This window comes from Protopterus annectens, chromosome 13.part0 (genome assembly GCF_019279795.1).
Source record: "Protopterus annectens isolate FY-2018-M chromosome 13.part0, PAN1.0, whole genome shotgun sequence".
NCBI classification, from domain to species: Eukaryota; Metazoa; Chordata; order Ceratodontiformes; family Protopteridae; genus Protopterus; species Protopterus annectens.
In genome coordinates this window covers 891,544,908-891,565,538 of record NC_056747.1, presented here as the reverse complement: position 1 = coordinate 891,565,538, position 20,631 = coordinate 891,544,908, and the positions used below count along the sequence as shown (strand labels likewise).

Sequence of the window (20,631 nt, the reverse complement as noted above, 5' to 3'; positions counted from 1 at the left end):
TCAGTGGGGTCAGTTATGTTGGACCAATGAGGTTCCTGCTAGATCGGAGCATCATCCTCTAGTTTTCTGCTCACTTTGTCTTTGTGTTTTTTCTTGGGTGGAAATTCATTGGAGACCAATGCAGCTTGGCTGAGTTTGACAAGGCCTCAAAGGGTATATCGTCTAGGTACAAAATGAGAGAATGCAGTCTACTTCTGTAAAGTTTTGAGTGCAAACTTGTGGTAAGTATTGCAGCTGTTGAAATAACCGTTCAGCACACATTCAAACAAAAAGCACAGCTAGTGTGATAGCCTGTGTAAGGGATTTACCTAACGCAACCAGACTGCCTTTTTTTTTTTTTGCTGTTAGATTATATAGCACAGAAACCTGGGCATTCTGGACACTGAAGACAGTAGTAGTTCACAAAATCTAGAGGTGATGGAGATGGAAGTGTCTGAGATGAGTGTTTGGATGCACATTGTAGGACAGATGAAGTGGCAAAGCTCTGATTGCAGAGAAGATCAGAGAGCACACAGTAGTTTGGGCACATGCAGGAAAGTAGATGGTTTGAAGATGATTTGGGAGAAAAGGGAAGAAAGCAAGATGAATCAAGGAAGCCCAACAAAAAGATGGATAGATTTATTTATTTGACATTTGTTTACTGGGAAAGTCCGACTGGGTATGAGCCCATTTTCATTGGAGGCACTGGGAGAAAAGCTCCACAGTACACAATAAACAGAATTTAAAAAAATTGAGCAATGGTTACAAATATTAAGACAATGACAAAATAGTACAGTATGTGAATACAATAAAAGAAAATAAGCAAAATACAAGGCAAACAGTAAAGTTGCACATAAATTCTATGCAAGACAGAAGAGTTCCTAATATGCATGTTACATAATGATGCATGAAAAATGTACAACAGAATAAGTTTGTCTTTTTGGCTTTCCCCGGTTAGGGGTCGCCACAGCAGAACGCCAGTCCGCTAATGATTGGCAGTTGATTTTTATGGTGCCGAGTTGCCAGCCCGACGCCCAACCTTCAGCGAAGGCATGCCCATTCACGCATGTCTTTCGGAGGCCACTCAACTGCGGGGAGGACATGCAAACTCCACACAGAAGGCACTCCAGCCGAGAATCGAACAGGAGAACCTCTTGCTGTGAGGCAATGACGCTACTGCTGTACCACATCGGCTTTGCATTACAACAGAATAAGTAATGGGTCGTAAAAGCCATATACATGTACGATGGCTTGAGAGAAGACCTGCTACAGTCGGGCGTGACTGTCAATGAAGATAGAAGAAAGGCATTGAATTGAGATAGATGACTACAGTTGACATTGCACCATGACCTCTTGTAGAATTAATAGGAAAAGGGGCGGGGTGATAGACATCAGGGTTGCAAGAAACCCTTCCAACAGTCAGATGTCATTCGAAAAGAAAGAGCAAATCTCCAGTGAGTTATGTACCTGCCCTAGACTATGCTGAGCTGTACAGATATGAACATGACACCAAAAAATGACATATTTAAGTATGAGTATTGTGGCAGAAGATGGCGTGTGCATTTGTTCCCCTTTAGACTACAATGCAATATGTAGTTCAGAGTGGACGTATACAATACCAGAGTATGGCTGTTGAAGACTAGCAGAATGGATAGGGCACCTAGTGATGAAGTTATAGAGGCTAGGAATACTGCAGCCACGATCTATTAGAATGTCTGCTATTGTGGTGGTAAGTTGTCTGCAGGGCAGCACTTTACCTCTTACTCAGCTGCAGTGCAGTTTGTATACTGGTTTCTGTCTGACTTACAAGACTTAAGAATGGTACCAATTTGTATCCTCCATGTTACATATTTGTTGAAATGTATTCTGTTGGACTAGGGCCATCATTACTCTTAATGTATTGTGTTGCCTTCATGTTATGCTTTCTGTACATTTACAGTGCCTTATCTTTCTTTGCATTGCAGTCTTTGTTAAAAACTGAGTTAGTTTTCTTGTAAAGCTCTGTGAGTTGCGTTATGTTCTACTTTGGACTTTTTTATGCATCCCGTTTTGTACAGTTTGGATTTTTCTCTCTGAGACTCCATTGAAGGTAGGCCTTCCTAAATAGGTATTCACAGTTAAATGTAATTGTAACAAAATGAATACAGTGAGTGACTGAGACTTAGAAATCGTATCCTCAGGCACAGTTTTTAAAATGCAAGTCAAAGTTTTTCATGAATGCCTGGGACAGAAGTGTCTGAGAACTAGGTAAGTGTAGGACTTGGTAGAAGATGGACCTTTTTCTTTTGGCTTGTGTGTGTAAGTGATCTATTTTTGAGTGTAATACCCTTTGTTGCCTTTTAGACATCATTATTTTATAAGGTTGTTGTTTGAAGTTAGAGACATTTGACTTTCTTGTATTCTGTGCAGGTTACAAGAACTCACAGTTTGTTCAGAAGACAATGCTGATGTCCATGATATTGAGCTCATGCAGTACATTAATGTTGATTGCTCAAAACTTAAGAGGATATTACAAGGTAATTTTTTTTTTTTAATTTTCATGCCACAGAGGCTGATTGGCTCAGTAACCTTAACAAGACATCCTGTACGTTTTACATCTGCTTTTTCAAGTTTAAGTTAAATTAGGCACTAGACACACTTATCTTTAGCATTTTTACACATAGTTGAGGTTAGACGAGTGTTTTTGCATAATGGTCAGACTGGTAACCACATCTGTAGTAATTAATGATCCTAATTCAAGTTCTTTTAAAGTAAGTCCAAAAAATGAAGTCATCTCCTTCGCTGATCAGTTAATTGTAAAGACATCAGTACCAGCCCTCACTGACATTTATTGTGCCTGTGTTAGTGGAATGCTTGGTGTCAGAGTCCTTGGATGTTCATCATGTAAATTGCTGTTGTAGAAATAACACTCGGACTTCTGACACAAATGGTCTTATGTTTGTCCTGACTTTCAGAGCTTTTCAGCCTTCCTCTGCCTTCCAGGACAGATGCTTTCCTACCTGGATCCAGGATATTGGTGGTATAAGTGGGATATTAGCCCACACATTCTTCAGTTCTTTCTTGCCACTGTTCGCTCAAGATAGTGAATTTTTTTACTGTTCTTGATGATTTGGCTTTTGGGTATTAGGAGTAGATGTCAACGCTATCCCACTGAATCGAGATAGAGGACTACAGATCAACCATGAAGGTGTTCTATGTAGATGTGTTTTGTCTTGGTCTTCAGCATGACTTTCCTAATTGTCAAATTGAACAAAATTTCTGTGGGACTACTTAGTTCAGAAGCCATCAGACATCTGCTCTTGGACCAAATTGTGCAGTAAAGGGAGTACGTGTCCAGTTGACAAACACTCCACAGATGAGGAGATTCTCTTTTGGGTCTTCAGATCTGTCCCCTCTACCTCCTGGGTGATTCCTGTCTCTGGTCATATGAATGACCTGGTGGCAGGGAAGGTACGGCGGAAACCTGATGTAGTGGAGTATACAGGAGAATCATAAATTCTTTGCTCATGTAAAGGCAAACCACATTTGAGCATGGACCGTCCAGTGTACTCCATTATTGTGGCAGTACCAAGAATGAACTGCCTGAGGGCAGTCCAGCAGTCCTCCTTAACGTGGAGTCTAGGATGGTGGACTACGTGGGGAAGTGAGCTTATACTTTGGGTACATTCGTACTTCAAGAGTTGAATTATCTAACTCACATGACAAGATTCCGGAGAGATCTAACAGAACAGACTCAAGAGTGCTTGAGAAAATTTTCCACTTTGGACACACAAACAGCTCGTCTCAGGTGGTCACTGTGTTAACCATTTCCAAATTCTTCTTGACAGCATTATACAGTACCTCATCGTAGTGATTGGAGTGGCAGGCTTTGGACTAACAGTAAGACACCACACTTTGCTTCAGTTGTGTGACTCTGTAGACAGTTTTTTAAGGTCTTCTTTCATGACCATTCTCCTTTACCTCATCTTCATTGGCCTTTCTTGTCCTGTAAGGCCTCTGTATTATAGTGGCCTTCATCTTAATAGTGCATCATGCAAGAGTTTATGACCGTATTTCACTGGTCTGAGTTAATGAATTCTTAATCATTCTGATCTGTCTCTCCTCTGTTTGCAGGAATCACTTGGTGGTGAATGGAGTACGCCACAGTTATAGCAGGAAATCATTTCTTTTTTTCCCCTCCCAAGGGCCATGATGATAGTGGATACCTTCTTTGTGGGGTGGATGGTATAACATTTTGAGGAAATAATAGTCCAGAGCATGTGAAACTAACAAGAAGCCAATCTTCATCTAAGCATCTTGGAGTGGAGGGCAGTTCTTCTGGAATTGCAGGCCTTCCATGACTAACTTCCACAGAGTGTAATCTCCATACACAAGTATATGTGTATGTTGAAGTGAACAGACAGGATAATGTAAGATACAGAAGTTAAGTATTTTCCATAATGCTTAGATATTCATCATCCCTAGGCCTTCCACTTTGACAATCTGCCCTCTATCCCATTCCAGATTTTCACATAATTTTTTTTTTAAATACCAGGTAGGATGTATTAGACCTAACCCGAAGCTTGCCCCTTTCTCATTTAATTCCTGACGTGTTAGGAGGTCTTTTGTTAAGTAATTGTGCAACAAAGTGTATTTGAGGACTCTGAGGGGAAGGTGCATTGTGTTAGTAGGGAAGGAGCTCAGGCACTTAGAGGGGAGTCATATTGTCAAATTGTATGTGCCTTGGGGTAGATTCCCAGGGGCTGCAGTAAATAGGCTAGAGATAATGTAAGTTCCAGCATTATGGTAAGTGCACAACTTCTTTTTTCTTTTGAATCAGCTGAAGAAGTTTGTGGGGGTAGAAGGGATAACACGAAGGAAAGTGGTTGATTTTTGTAGCCTCAATGCCTAGGTTTTAAGCACGCCTTTAAATGCGACTGTTGTGCTGTGGATGCATTGTGTAGGTTGCAGCTTTCAGGGTCAGCGTTAAGAAGGCATGCGTAACTGAGGACGCAACCCTGCCAAACCGCGTAAAAGCAGAACTTTTTCCTATCCAAGTAGATAAGGACCTTCTCTTATTGATTCCTGTAGTGAAAGACTAGAAGAGAAATGAAAGACTATGCAGTCTGTCAAGCCACATTTAATTCCTATGTTTTTAGGTTGAGTAGAGACTACTAAACAAATTCTGGATCACTTGCCTACCCAGTCAGGGCAAAGGGAAGCAGCCTAAGTGTAAGAAAAATCAGTACAAGGGGATTTAGAAGCAAGACTGTGTAGGGAAGCCTGAGGGCTCTCAGGGCTGGCACACAGGTAGTTAACAGTAGAGATTTGTCCAAGCACATCCTTCTTCCCTCTATCCATAGCCAACCCTTGCTCAACCCCTCTTCACCCCCCCTTCGGCAAATGTTAGAGGGTGAGTTAGGCCTCTCTGTGAAGCACTGGGTGACCATCACTCAGGACTAATGAGGAATTGGATTTAGCAGTTGACTGTAATAGCTGGTGTCATTCCAGGAGGTTTCAGTTGTCTACCAGCATGTGAGAAGGTGATTGAAAGTCTTGTTTTGCAAGAGATGACCTGCATCTTTTTCAAGGGTTTCCACATACTGGCAAAAGCCTTTGCTGCCCTAATGGTGCCTTTTTTAGGCAGATTCTGTCTAATGGACATCCCGACTTATTAAATTCATTTAAACTTAAATCAGACCACATTAAGGTCGATTTTCTCAATACCAAGAGTCTCTAACAGATTGCCTACTCCTTGATGCACACCTGTCCATATATGTATAGTTAGAGACTTGGTTTAAATGTAAAAGTAGTACTCTCACCAAAACTGCGTTTTGCACCTTCCATGCCTTCAGCCACGATGGAAACAGGGGGCGACTTCATGTTTGTCAGGACCACATCTCTTCTAGATTATCTAGAGACCCTCAAATTGAGATCCTAGATCTTCAGTTTACCATGGACAAGACAGGCTTCCAACTTGTGGCATACTATAGAACCTCCATCATGTCCCCAGATCATGTTAGATTCCTGGAAGTTTTTTTTTTAAATGGAAGAAATTCATATAAGCAGCAGCTTCCTTATCCTAGGTGACTTAAGTTACCCTGCCATAAACTGGATCATCTGTATCTCTAATATAGAGCACGCCCAGCGATTTTTGAATTTGATTAAATAGGAGTTCCCTGGATCAAATTGATGAACACACTATAGGCTAAAATATTATCTGGTCCTCAAAATATTGCATGTACCTGTTACACAATTTCCTAGCCTCTCCTTAACCAGTTAAGTCTGACCATAAACTCATGACATTTGTTCACAGAACCACCATATTTCCTGTGACCAATATCTACAGAATTAGACTTTAAAAGGGTAAACCTTGTACAGTTATATGGTTTCAAAATTTACCTGTGACATCACCACTGAGCCTGACACAGTAGCCAACTTCACTAAAGAGTTTATGCACAGTTAGACAAATGCATAGATTTTACAGTCCCACCTAGACACAAATACACAGGAGAATTTAAAATCACCTTCCAGTGGTCAACCATTACAGACTTTATAACAAAAGAAAAACAGCTTATACTATCATTGAGGTTTTAACCCTTCAGGGCAGGAGTGGTATAAGAAATGTCAGAGATTATGAAAAGCATTAAAAGGGCCAGCAAATGAATGCATGAATGGAGATTAGCTTCTGAAGTGAAAAATGACTGCACATTCTTATTTAGATATGTTGGAAAATTTAGTAGCACTCAACATTGCTATGAATTTTACTGACCCCAGTGACATCACAAATAATTCTAGCAAATAAGTTTACCACAAACTTCACCCCCCCCCCAAACCCTATTTTAAACACCCCTCATCCCAGAGTCCTTTACAATTCCCATCATAGCTAGGGAGCATGTTCTTAAGGTCTAATCAAAGAGCAAACACACTTCCTTTATGGGTTCTGCCAACAAACTTTGGTGCCTAATAAACAGCATCAAGCATGCTGTCAGCAGACCTCTCCTTATATTGCTTAATCTGTGCTTAGCCATGGACTGTGTTCCTGTCCACAGTGGCGGCCCTTCCACAGACCTGGAAATTCTAGACAAATTTGCTTTGAATCTGAGCTATGAAGTGATGGAGTGTAAAAAAAATCTGATCTTGTTAACTGTGATTAGAATCTCGTTAGACTTGGCCCACAACAATTTGGTATTGTCGAGTAAGATCATGACTGTTTGGTCTTAACATTTTTGAAAGATTCATGCAAGCTGTTAACAGTGCTCATGTTGTTCAGTCAGTTTATTTAAATCTGGCTAAATCATTTGATGCCATATCTAATGACAGAATTGTAAGGAAAGACCGTCCTTAAGCAAAGATCTTGTGTGGTAAGATGGCTACCTGTTACCTGCTGAAAGGACCCACATAGTTTGTGTGGTAGATTCTTCAGATTGTGTTAAGGTAACCAGTCGATTCCCCCAGTGATCTGTACTGGGTCCTCTCTTTTTAATTTCTCCATATCTTTTGAGTTTCTAATACCATTACAGGAGTGGACCCCATTCCTAAGTCAAAGTATGATTAAAGTTCAGCAAATTACTATTGTTTCAATCTTTGATGTCAGCCAGAAGTGCTCTTTGCAGCACCTGCAGTCTGCCCAGTAATCACTTCTGCAGTTTGTATGGTATTACATGTATCGGTAACATATCCAAGTATGATTGTAGATTCTTTTTTATAAGACCCGATGTCCTTCAAGGATGCATCTGCAGTCATAACATATGGGTTGTCCTGCCTCAGGCAGCCCTCGGTCGGCCCGATTCCAAAGTCTGGGTCCGGCCTCGGCTGATGTCGCACTTCACCCGACGTCATAGCTCCTGGGGTATAAAGGCATCAGCCGACGCCATTTTCCCCAGTCTTTCTTGCGCGGTGCAAGCAGACGCTGTTCGCAAGTGCCGGTCGGTCAGATCCAGAGATTTCAGCTACCGAAGACTTCTAAAAAGCTAAGTACCCCGTTGGGGACTCTTTCTTGCCTCAGCCGATGTCAGAAAAAGTAAATAATTGTTTATCTTGTGGGAAACAAATACCTCATAAGGATTTCCACTCTTACTGCCTTCCTTGCTTAGGCCCAGACCACGACGTATCAGCTTGTTTAGCCTGTGCCTCCTTCAACCAACGGACACTTAGACGTCGGAGTTTGCAGAAGAGTATTTTGGTCCCGCTTTTGCATATAAAATGCCATCGGAGACTCCGACTACTCATTTAGCTAAAAAACGCAAGGAAAAGGACCGACACTCGCGGCCCGCGGCTTCAGCTGAAACCACAGTTAGGCCTACCACGAGTGTCTCGGTTTCGGCTGAAACCGAGTCCTCTGTTCTTCCTCCAGCCGCAAGCAGGCCTCTGACGGCTGAGGCCTCAGAGGCCCCGGCGGAGTCGGCTACAGAAATTCCTACCGAGGAAGCAGGCACACTAGAATTGTCCGACACCACCCCGTTGGACATTTCTACTCCTGCACGTGGGGCAGCTAGACCCCCTGCTTCTATGTCCATTAAGGCCTTCTCCAGGGCTAAAGCAGCTAAACTTTCCAAGGCCTTACCTACAAAAGCTCCACCTCACAGGCCTTCCTCTAGTTCTCAAATTCTCAGCCTTGTTGAGGACCTTATTTCTTTGATCAGGGGATCCCAGCCTCACCCAGACAGGGCCTCACAACCTCCTCCTGAAAAAAGGCCTAGGACTGAACCCCCTGAACCTCTTTCCTCTGACTATTCCTCGGATGGATCAGATGTATCAGACCATCAGGAAGGCCCATGCTCACCTTATAAGGATTCGGATGCAGAAGACTCCATCCCTTCTGCCTCCCCCCCAGAAGAATTTTCATTTGGGGAAACTCTACATTCAATGAGGGAACATTTCCAATGGCAGGGTCAGGACTTTTCTGACTCTAGGAAAAGGCTGAGGACTTTTTTACACTTACCACAGCATAGGCCTCTAGCCATACCACCTGTTCTTTCAGTTGTTGATGATGCATACAATGATGCCTGTTCAGCCCCTGATTGTCTTCCCCCGGCCCCTGCCAAACCTGACAGATATTACAGGGTCCCGGATTCTCATTTCCACTTGTACAAGGCCCACGCTGCAGATCCAGAAACCATTTCTCAGGGTCCCAAGGGTGTTGCAGCTGCCTCTGCCAAAAACCCCCTACCCTCTGAAAGAGAATTAAGAGCATTAGAGAGATGGGGTAAAAAGTTTATACATCTGCTACTCTTTCTGCCAGGGCTTTAAACTGTCAATTTCACATGATACAGTACCAGGAATTTTTGTTAGATCAGCTAAATAAAAAGCTTTCCTCTCCTGAACCTTTAGACCGTAAGTCTCTTCAGGAGTTGGTACACAATTCTCAGCAGGTCAGTAATTATTTTTTAAAATGCGGCTATGATGCACTGGAGGCTTCATTTAGATCAGCTATGACTGGAGCTGTGATTCGAAGGCATGCCTGGCTAAATGAGCAATCCTTACCAGACCATGTAAAATCTAAACTCCTAGATGCTCCTATGGAGAAACAAAGTTTATTTGGCACCCCTGCACAGGAGGTACTAAAGAAAGTGGAAGAAAAGGCAAAATCTGTGCAAACAGTCAAGGATTTTCTGCAGGTCCAACCTCCGAGGTTCAGCAGAAATTGGCCTTCAAAGAATTGGTCCTTTCCAGACACCACCAGAGCACAGAGAGGCAGAAATAGACGCCCAAGAGGCAGAGGTCAATCAAAGGGTGCCTACAGGGGCCGTCAGTGGCAACCTGACAACCAGAGGAGTGCCTCCACATCTGCGACTGCAACCACTTCCACAGGACAGACGCAATGACTTGGCTCTGATTCCGCCTACCAGGGAACAATTAGAAGCACCCTTGGGCAGAAAGTTAGCTTTATTTTCAAAAAACTGGCATTGCATCACAGGAGACAAATGGACTTTGCAAACAATAGACAAAGGCTAAGGCTACAGGTTTCACTTCCACACTTTACCCAAAAAGAGAGGAATGCCAAACCTTCCACCAAGCCAGAAGACAGAGGCTCTAAAACAGGTCATCAACTTACTAAGGATGAGAGCAATAGAAAAGTTACCATCTATGGAACAAGGCCAAGGATTTTACTCCAGACTATTCCTTGTACCAAGAAAAGAAACTCAATGGAGGCCTATTCTCGACTTGTCCGCACTGAACACATATCTCATTGTACCAAAATTCAAGATGCTGACCCTACAGCAACTTCTTCCCATGTTGGGCAAGGAGTCTTGGCTGGTGACTCTAGATCTCAAGGAGGCATACCTGCACGTCCCTATTCGACCAGATTGCAGAAGACACCTCAGATTTCTTGCAGGATCAGAGCATTATCAATTCTCAGCATTGCCCTTTGGCTTATCTACAGAGTATTCACGAAATGCCTGGCATCAGTAATTGCACATTGCAGGCTTCAGGGAATTCAAATCTACCCATACCTGGACGACTGCCTAATACAAGCGGACAGCAAGACAAAAATAATAAAGGATTTGGCCTATGTCATACAACTGCTACAAGCTTTGGGATACACAGTCAACATACAAAAGTCAAGACTAGTGCCATCTCAAAGGATAACATTTTGGGTGCAGAACTGGACACAATAACTCAGATGGCTTTTCTCACAGAAGAAAAACAAAAACTACCAGTCTACTTCACGGCATTGACAAGGCAAACTCAGCTTACTGCAAGGAAAGTCCTGCAGGCCCTGGGTTACATGGCATCCTGCATAATCTTGATACCACATGCCAGACTACATATGAGGAAATTACAATGGTACCTAAGAAATGTATGGTCTCAACACAGACACAGTCTAGAAACCATGATACCAATCATTCCATGCCTGAAAAAGGAATTTCTGTGGTGGGCTCAGGCCTGCAAGACCAACAGAGGGTTGCCTTTCCACAAACCACAACCAAGGCAGACCATCACCATGGATGCCTCAGACCTAGGCTGGGGCGCACACATGGAAGGCAAGTGTAGCCAAGGCCTATGGTCCCAAGACCAGCTGAATCTACACATAAATCTAAAGGAGATGCTGGCAGTGAAGCATGCAATAGAGGCATTCAAATCATTCCTTCAGCAAGGACCCCTGCTGATAAGAACGGACAATACCACAGTCTTGTGGTACATCAACAAACAGGGAGGCACGCACTCCTACCCTTTATGCCGGATGGCAATGGAGCTGTGGAACCTAGGCCTGAATCTCAACATTCAACTGCAGGCCAAATTTGTACCAGGAAAAGAGAATATACTAGCAGACAAATTAAGCAGAACTACCACGGATGCTCACGAATGGATGCTGCATCCAGATATCTTCAAAACCATAACAAAGACATGGGGAATGCCAGAAGTAGACCTGTTCGCCTCCCCACTCAACCACCAACTGAAGAAATTCTGCTAGAGAGAATACCGCCCACAAGCCTGGAGGGTGGACTCCCTTTCTTTCAGCTGGAAGGCCCTGACAGTTTATCCCTTCCCACCTCTCCCATTGATGTACAAAGTTCTACTGAAGATCAGGGAGGAACAGCCAAAGGTAATTCTGATAGCTCCAGACTGGCCAAGGCAACATTGGTATCCGTTACTGAGAAATATGTCTCGGACGAACCCATGGCCTCTACCTCTATGGCCTTTACTTCTAACACAGAACAACTACAAGACCCTGCATCCAAACTTGAAAACTCTGCAGCTAACCGCCTGGAAAATTGCATAAAACAAAACCAGCCTGCTTTATCTCAGAGAGTCAAGGACATTATCCTGGAGGCTCGCAGACCCTCCACAAGGAAAACATACTCAGCCAAATGGAAGAGATTCCTCATTTGGAGTGCATCAAAGGGAACAGATGTCACGATTGCAAACCTAGCACACATCCTAGAATACTTAGCAGAACTGTTCCACAATGGCCTGTCCTATTCTTCCATTAAGATTCGTGCTTCAGCAATTTCAGCAGAGTACATGGATCCTCCTATCTTCTCTCAACCTCTCCTCAGACAATTTCTAAGAGGGATCAAAAATGTAAAACCTCCAAGGAAACCACCTCTGCCTGCATGGGATCTCAATTTTGTGCTGGAAAAATTAACACTTCCCCCTTTTGAACCAGCTGCATCAACAGACTTACAGTTCTTATCTTGGAAAACTGCCTTCCTTCTGGCAATCACTTCTGCAAGAAGGGTGTCAGAGTTACAGGCATTAATGGCAGTACAGCCTTTCCTTATCTTTCACCAGGATAGAGTGTCTCTGAGAACCAATCCTACTTTCATGCCAAAGGTGGTATCCAGGGTATCCTTGAACCAAGCTATTCATTTACCTACGTTCTTCCCTAACCCACAGAACAGGGGGGGAAAGCTACTACACACCTTAGATGTACATAGACAACTGTGCTACTACCTGGACAGAACTAAGACCAGCAGAAAAACTGACCAGCTTCTAGTAGCATATGCAACAGGAGTGCAAGGAAAAGCAATTTCCAAACAGACAGTTTCAAAATGGATAGGAAATTGCATTTGATTCTGTTACTCTTTTCATGGAAAGACAACTCCTGAAAATATCAGGCCTCACTCCACAAGGGCTACAGCCACCACTACAGCTTTTCTACGAGGAGTGGCTACCTAAGACATTTTAGAAGCTGCTACTTGGAGCTCCGTGCATACATTTGCCAAGCATTACAATCTTCCCTTATACTCCAGATCCCGAGCAGGCTTTGCAACTGCAGTTTTACAAGGGATCTTAACTACACCATCTTTATCTTAGTGCCTCCTCCCCCAGTTTGGCTATGGTATTCTACCCATATGTTATGACTGCAGATGCATCCTTGAAGGACATAGTACAGTTTTGTACCTACCATAAATGTAGATGTCCGATAGGTATGCATCTGCAGTCAGGATTACCCACCCTCCTTCCCCTCTGTGGTATTCCTAGGGTGCTTACCCCTCTTTCAGCTAGCTGGGGGAATCTATTATGGTGTATTTGTTTTTATGTATATATGTATATATATTTTTTGTTTGCTACTGTTTGGAATTTTCGACATTTATCCAAATATAGCCTTCCTAGAGGGCACCTGGCATCTGGGGCAAGAAACACTGAGGAAAATGGCATCGGCTGATGCCTTTATACCCCAGGAGCTATGACGTCGGGTGAAGTGCGACATCAGCCGAGGCCGGACCCAGACTTTGGAATTGGGCCGACCGAGGGCTGCCTGAGGCAGGACAAACCCATATGTTATGACTGCAGATGCATACCTATCGGACATCTACATTTATGGTAGGTACAAAACTGTACTTTGCTCCTGTTACTTTTGCAACTGTCTGGGTGTCTTTCTTCCACATTGCTCTTGTTTCTGCCTGTTATTTTATAACTTTGCATCGCTCTGTATGCAAGACGCTGTCGTCACTGGTTGTAGTAATTTAATTGATCAATGCTACTTTTGTCATCTTTTCATGGACCACTATATCTGGTTTTCTCGCATCTGTCTTTTGAACTATTGTTAATGGGTGATCCCATGTGATATAGACTTCATCATTTTCTATTATGCTTTGTGGCTCCTGTTTCCATTGTTTTTCAGCTACTTCAGTATTATAATGTTTGCATAATCCCCAGTGCAACAGTCTTGTGACATTATTATGCCTTTCAGTATACAGTCCTTCTGCCATTAGAGTCTCAACCAGCAACAATTTGTGCAGCTGTTTACAGTTCTGTTTTACAAAACCTACATTTTTCTGTTTCTCCCACATGTTCAATGGACTTTGTAAACTAATGTGTATGTACCCCACTATCTTGGGCCGTCAATATTAACCTTTAATCTTTTGGTTTGAGTTTGCCTCTCCTTAACCATTTGGGCATTCAATCCTGATTAACATGAGGATCTTCCAGGAGTTTTCTATGCTTACAACTAATATTTATCCATTTTCAAACTAGAAATAAAGAAACCAAGTGAAGTAGCTGGATTGAACCCACTTACAAGTGAAAATAGATGAAAGACTGTTGTAGTAAATGAAATCCACTTTATTCACTCCACAAAAACACATGAATTGTTCACGAAGGATAAGTGCTTTCGTCAGAAGATGTAGACTTCATCAGATAACTTATCACAAGTGGTAACTTCCTTATATACAACAGGAAGTGACATAAGCAATAAAACAATTAAAGAAGCAAATTGATATGAAGTAATACAAGCACAATGTTAGTAGTCCTGGTAGTGAATGCATACAAGTGATAACCTGATTTCAAAAACACACAACCCCCTAATAAATACAAAATAAATGCTAAATAATGTCATAAATATGTATATCATAAGTATATGCATAAAAATATAAATATATATAAAAATGTATATAAAAGTGTATAAAATGGAAATGTAAAAAGCTGTTTTATGCAATAAATGCTATTAAGTTAAATACATAAAAACTGGCGAGGTAGATTTACCTCTCTGTTTTTAATTTCAGAATAGGGCTAATAGTAATGTGCTCATTAAGACCTGGCCAGTTCCCTGCATTTAAACGTAACTGCCAATATAATTCTCTTTTTCCAAAAATGATAACCAAGCCCCTCCCCCTTATGCCAGTGCTAATACTATCTATAATAAAAAAATGAAACTTGTGATTAATGTTCTCCATTATATGCTTACTTAGGGCATTGGTCTTTTTTATTTTTAATATCATATAGATGTTCGTATATATGGTTTTTAAACTTCTGGTCAGTCTTGCCAATGTAATAACAAGAACAGACACTGCACATTGCACAATAAATAACTTTCTCCGAGCCATAATTATATTTCTGGCTAATCCTAATCTCTACATTGTTGATGTAAAATGTGTTCCCATCTTTTATGTATCTGCAGTAGTTACATCTACCACATTTATTCATAAAACCAGACCTGTGGCTGGAATAGATATTACTAGTCTCAAATATATTTTTCAAGTTCTTACCTCTTCTGTATACTATGGTGGGTTGTAATCCTATTCATAGGTTTAGATTCTTAGATTAGTACTAGGCTAACTGCCCTTGTGGGCCATTTTAAGCCTAGCCAATTACCCTGTGTGAGAATCAAACCCTGCACCTTGTGTCTCCAAGGTAAACACCTTAACTGTTATGCCATCCTCCCACCTTAAGGTCTAATGTTCTTCTCATGTCTAAGGATGGACCAATTTTTTACTAAAATGTCTCTTGGCATAAAACTGTCTTGTGTAAAAATAATAGTGATAAAGGAAGTTTTAAAAATCTCTACTTTCTTCAGTTATAATATTGTCAAGTTGATTAGTAGATGTAACATTTATAGTAACATCACCTGAAAGTAGAGGCAAATAAAAAAACACGCTCCCTCTTGTTAACAACCTCAATCATAATGTCACTTATAAATTTAAAAGGGCACCCTCTTTTTACAGACATCTGTTTTAAATTATCACATTCATCCAGGAATTCCTCCATGCCAGACACCATACGTGCTGCCCGCACAAATTGGTCCTTTACAGTTGCCTTCTTTTGTTTTATAGGGTGGGTACTGGAGAAATGCAATAAAGAATTCGAGTACATACTAAAATTTACATGGAATATTAATTTGGATGAAATTAATTATTTAGATATTAATTTGGTTAAAGATTATGAAGCTAAAGCTTATATTTCCTTAATTTATAGAAAAAAAAGTATTCTAATGATTTCCTTCATTATGCTAGCGCACATCCAGAGCATCAGAAAAAGTCCGTAATTAAAGGCCATTTGGTCAGAGCTGCTCGAATTATTGCCAAATTCTTAGATTTTATAAAGGAATGTGAACATTTAAGAAGGATGTTTATTAATAAGGAATACCCCATATGGTTAATAGATAAACTAATTCTTGAGGTTAACCAGAAAAGAAGAAATGGCTATTTTAAGCTAATTTTGCAAATTAAAGGTGAATTAGTTGATGAGGGTGTTAGTAATGTAAGTGTAATTAGTCCTAGTAATAGGGGTACCAATAATGTTTTTGATACCCCTAGCGAATATAAGAACAGTAAATATGGAGAATTCCCAAAAGCTTTAGTAATTACTTTCACACAAGATCATCAAATTTTGAAAGATGTATTCAATAATAATTGGGAAATCTTAACTGAAGATTCCCATTGTAAAAAACATATAAGCCAATTTCCAATGATAGTTTATAGAAAAGGAAAATGTTTTAAAGATTTACTGAAGTCTATAAATAATAAAGGGGTAGGAGAAAAAATGAGGATTGGAAATTATAAATGTGGAGCATGTAGATGGTGCTTTAAAATTCAAGAAGAAGATAATTTTATTATAGTTTTTCTAAAGACATGCTTCTGGAGCATTTCTCCCCGGGCCTCCGCTGAAAACAGGATCTGTGGAACCTAGTCGGACATTCCCGGTTAACAAATGTTAAATAAAATAAAAATAAATACTTTTTCCAAAAATCTTTGATACAAACTTCCTGTTTAGATAATCTTTCACCAAGAAAATGTCTAAGAAAGAAATCGTGTTGAGGTCACTGGTGTGAGTGAACTTTAAAAATTCTGTAGTAGTTTCAATATAATCAATAAAATCATCAATAACAACAATAGGTCCATCCCATAGAACAAACATATCATCCAAAAACCTGGTATAGAACTTAATATGCTAAAACAGCATGAAGGAAATGCATTTTATTTCTCCCATTGCCTTAATGTCAGTGGTTATAAAAGTATAAACATCCTTGAAAGGTATTTTGTCCATGGCTTCTAAAAAAACTCCATGAGTCCTTGCAAATGTGTGTCTCATTAAAAACATGTTCCTTTAACTTGTTGTTCAAATGTTTTGCCAAGGGGTGTGCATTGGAGCCCTTAGAGTCTACTATGGGGCGCATGGGTGATTGAACCAGGTTTTTGTGCAATTTCGGTAAACCAAACATAAGACAGTTTAGGGTAAGGAACCAATAAATAATAACAGCTATGGATATTGAACCCCCAATAAATAGATCTTTGAGTTCATTTCTTATATGGTTATATGCACCATTAAGTTAATTTACAGAAGATTTTGTATAAGCTTTTCCTTCTAGATTGAATCACATTTTCTTATTATAATCCCCGTAATTCATCAAAACTGCACCCCCCCTTTAAAAATTATGTAGTAGTTTCAATATAATCAATAAAATCATCAGGTCCATCCCATAGAACAAACGTCATCCAAAAACCTGGTATAGAACTTAATATGCTTAAAATAGCATGAAGGAAATAACATTTTTTTTCTCCCATTGCCTGACCACAATATTAGCATAGAGACCACCACATGCAGAGCCCATAGCCACTCCCTCTTGTTGCAAATCTATTTCTTTGTTAAACAATATAAAATTGCTTTTAAGGACCATTTCCATCAGTTGTGTTTAGACTAAAACATCAAATGTGCAATGCCTTTTTCATGGCAGTACTAAGTAAACCAATCTAACCCCAGTTACTTTTGTACCCTCACAATCCCCAGATATTTTTAATATTTTAATGGATTTGAGACTGTACATGCACAAATTGAATTAAAAAATCCTTTTCAAAAACTCTGCTTCTAGTTCCTTTATCCCTTTGGCTATTTCTAGTACTTAATCCCCCACTTCACCCTACTGTCCAATTATTTGAGAATATTTGTGAATTGGACATACGTAATTCAAAATTTACCAGTGGGAATGTTAATTTTAGTGAGAAAAATATTATTGAAGAAATAAAGAAATTGTCACATACCACTAGAATAAAAAAACAGACAAGGGGGGGGGGAATAGTTTTGATGAATTACAGGGATTATAATAAGAAAATGTTACTCATTCTAGAAGGAAAAGCTTATACAAAATCTTCTGTAAATGAACTTATTGGTGCATATAACCATATAAGAAATGAACTCCAAGATCTTTTTATTGAGGGTTCAATATCTATAGATGTTCGTATTATTGGTTCCTTACCCCAAACTTTCTGTTATGTTTGGTTTACTGAAATTACACAAAAACCTGGTTCAACAACCCATAGTAGACTCTAAGGGCTCCATTACCCGCCCCTTGGCAAAATATTTGAATAACAAGTTAAAGCAACATGTTTTTAATGAGACATACATTTGCAAGGACTCTTAGAGTTTTTTAGAAGCTATGGACAAAATACTTTCCAAGGATGCTTATATTTTTATAACCATTGACATTAAGGACTTATATTCAGTCATACCCCATGATACGGGGTTAGATTGGTTTACACAGTACCTCCATGAAAAAAACATTGCACATTTTGATGTTTTAGTCCGTACGCAAATGATGGAAATGGTCCTTAAAAAGAATTTTATATTGTTTAACAAAGAAATATATTTGCAACAAGAGGTAGTGGCTATGGGCTCTGCATGTGGTGGTCTCTATGCTAATATTGTGGTCAGACAATGGGAGAAAAAACTGTATTTCCTTCATGCTGTTTTAAACTTAAGTTCTGTACAAGGTTTTTGGATGTTATGTTTGTTCTATGGGATGGACCTATTGATGTTATTGATTTTATTGACTATATTGAAACTACTACGGAATTTTTAAAGTTCAGTCATACTAGTGACCTCAACATGATTTCTTTCTTTGACATTTTCCTGGTGAAAGATCATCTAAACAAGAAGTTTGTATCAAAGATGTTTAGAAAAAGTATGTACTCAAATTCTTTATTTCATTTCTCCAGTACCCACCCTATAAAACAAAATAAGGCAATTGTAAAGGGCCAATTCGTGCAGGCAACACGTATGGTGTCTGGCATGGAGGAATCCCTGGATAAATGTGATAATTTAAAACAGATGTTTGTGAAAAGAGGGTACCCTTTTAAATTTATAAGTGACATTATGATTGAGGTGGTTAACAAGAGGGAGTGTGTTTTTTATTTGCCTTTACTTTCAGGTGATGTTACCTTAAATGTTACATCTACTAATCAACAAACATGACAATATTACAATTAAAGAAAGTAGAGATTTTAAAACTTCCTTTATCACTATTTTTATGCAAGCTAGTTTTATGCTAAGAGACATTTTAGGGAAAAATTGGTTTGTCATTAGACATGAGATGAACATTCAATCTTTAATAGGATTACAACCCACCATAGTATACAGAAGAGGTAAGAACTTGAAAAATATATTTGAGACTAGTAATATCTATTCCAACCACAGGTCTGGTTTTTATGAATAAATGTGGTAGATGTAACTACTGCAGATACATAAAAGAGGGGAACACATTTTACATCAACAATGTAGAGATTAGGATTAACCAGAAATATAATTGTGGCTCAGAGAAAGTTATTTATTGTGCTATGTGCAGTGTCTGTTCTTGTTATTACATTGGCAAGACCGAAAGTTTGAAAACTGTATATACAAACATCTATATGATATTAAAAAAAAAAAAAAAAGAGAGACCAATGCCCTAAGTAAGCATATAATGTCTGTTGTTGTCTTTCGGCTTTTCCCCGTTAAAGGTCACCACAGTGGAACTCCAGTCCGCTAAGGATTGGCAGTAGATTTTCATGAACGCCGAGGTGCCAGCTCAACGTTCAACCTTCAACGAAGGCACGTCCATTTACACATGTCTTTAGAATGCCCACCCAACCGCGGGGAGGATATGGAGACTCCACAAAGAAGGCACTCCCCGCACTCCAGCCGAGAATAGAACGGGAGAACCTCTCTCTGTGAGGCAACAACACTACTACTGCACCACCGCGGAAGTCATAAGTAATGGAGAACATTAATTACAAGTTTCAGTTTTTTATTATAGATAGTATTAGCACTGACATAAGAGGGGGAGGCTTGGTCTTTATTTTTGGAAAAAAGAGAATTATAGTGGCAGCTACGTTTAAATGCAGAGAACTGGCCAGGTCTTAATGAGCACATTACTATTGGCCCTATTCTGAAATTAAAAGCATTAGAGAGGTAAATCTACCTAATCTACCTCGCCAGTGTTTATTTCAGTATTTATTTATGTATTTAACTTAATAGTATCCATTGCATAAAACAGCCTTTTACATTTCCATTTTAAACGCACTTTAAACAGTTTTATCTACATTTTTATATATATTTACATTTTTATGCATATATTTATGATATGCATATTTATGACGTTGTTGTTCTTTCGGCTTTTTCCCGGTTAGGGGTCGCCACAGCAGATCACCTGTCCGCTCACGATTGGCAGTGGAGTTTTACAGTGTCGAGTTGCCAGCCCGGCGCCCAACCTTCATTTAGCATTTATTTTGTATTTATTAGGGGGTTGTGTGTTTGTGCGTGTTTTTGAAATCAGGTTATCACTTGTATGCATTCACTACCAGGAATACTAACATTGTGCTTGTATTACTTCAACTGAATTTGCTTCTCTAATTGTTTCATTGCTTATGTCACTTCCTGTTATACTTGTATATAAAGAAGATGTTCTTCGTGTTTCACTGTTGCAGTCATCGCACTTGGTTTATCTGCCTACAGGTAGCCCTCACTCGGCTCGAGTACCAGAGTCTTGGAATTTCTGCGTTGGATGCTGTCGCTTCTTCCATGATGTCAGGTCGTTAGGGGTATAAAAACAGGCAGCCAATGCCATTACATCAGTCTTTCTTGCTGAGGAGGAGCCTGAAGCAGAAGCAGTTAGCTAGTGCCAGTCGGCCGCTACCTGACATTTTCGTTTTTCGAGTTGATAATCCTGAAGTCTTCCAAAGCTATGTACCG

The 20,631-nt window shown here is 40.0% G+C and overlaps 1 protein-coding gene across 2 annotated transcripts in view; it reads left to right on the top strand.

The window, feature by feature from the left end:
• The window catches only part of NF1 (neurofibromin 1), a 5,218,972-nt gene that overhangs the window by 820,747 nt on the left and 4,377,594 nt on the right, over positions 1 to 20,631 (top strand). For both annotated transcript variants that reach the window (XM_044054637.1, XM_044054636.1), the window contains exon 5: positions 2,389 to 2,495. In XM_044054637.1, coding sequence (XP_043910572.1) covers positions 2,389 to 2,495 — 107 coding nt within the window. The remainder of the gene's footprint in view (positions 1 to 2,388; positions 2,496 to 20,631) is intronic.